The 216-nt window shown below is 52.8% G+C and overlaps 1 protein-coding gene across 4 annotated transcripts in view; it reads right to left on the minus strand.

The window, feature by feature from the left end:
• Positions 1-216, minus strand: part of LOC119590599 (nostrin-like) — a 116,570-nt gene that overhangs the window by 10,777 nt on the left and 105,577 nt on the right. For all 4 annotated transcript variants that reach the window (XM_037939275.1, XM_037939277.1, XM_037939278.1 and 1 more), the window contains one exon: positions 140-146. In XM_037939275.1, the coding sequence (XP_037795203.1) occupies positions 140-146 (7 nt within the window). The remainder of the gene's footprint in view (positions 1-139; positions 147-216) is intronic.

Consider the following 216-nt stretch of genomic DNA (forward strand, 5'->3'; position numbering starts at 1 on the left):
CCTCCCTTTTACCCATCTCCCCCTCCTCTTCTTCCCTTCCTTGCACCACTTCGTCCTTCGCCCTTCCTTGCCCCCTTACCCTGAATGCCATCCAAACTGACCATTCACATTCCCCTTAAATCGCCCTGTTCCAGCATATCTCGTTCTCTCTACTTACCCGCTCGCCCTCTCCCTCCTCTTCCATCTTCTCCCATTCGGATTTCTGGTTCTTTCAGT

This window comes from Penaeus monodon, chromosome 27, assembly GCF_015228065.2.
Source record: "Penaeus monodon isolate SGIC_2016 chromosome 27, NSTDA_Pmon_1, whole genome shotgun sequence".
Taxonomy (NCBI): Eukaryota; Metazoa; Arthropoda; class Malacostraca; order Decapoda; family Penaeidae; genus Penaeus; species Penaeus monodon.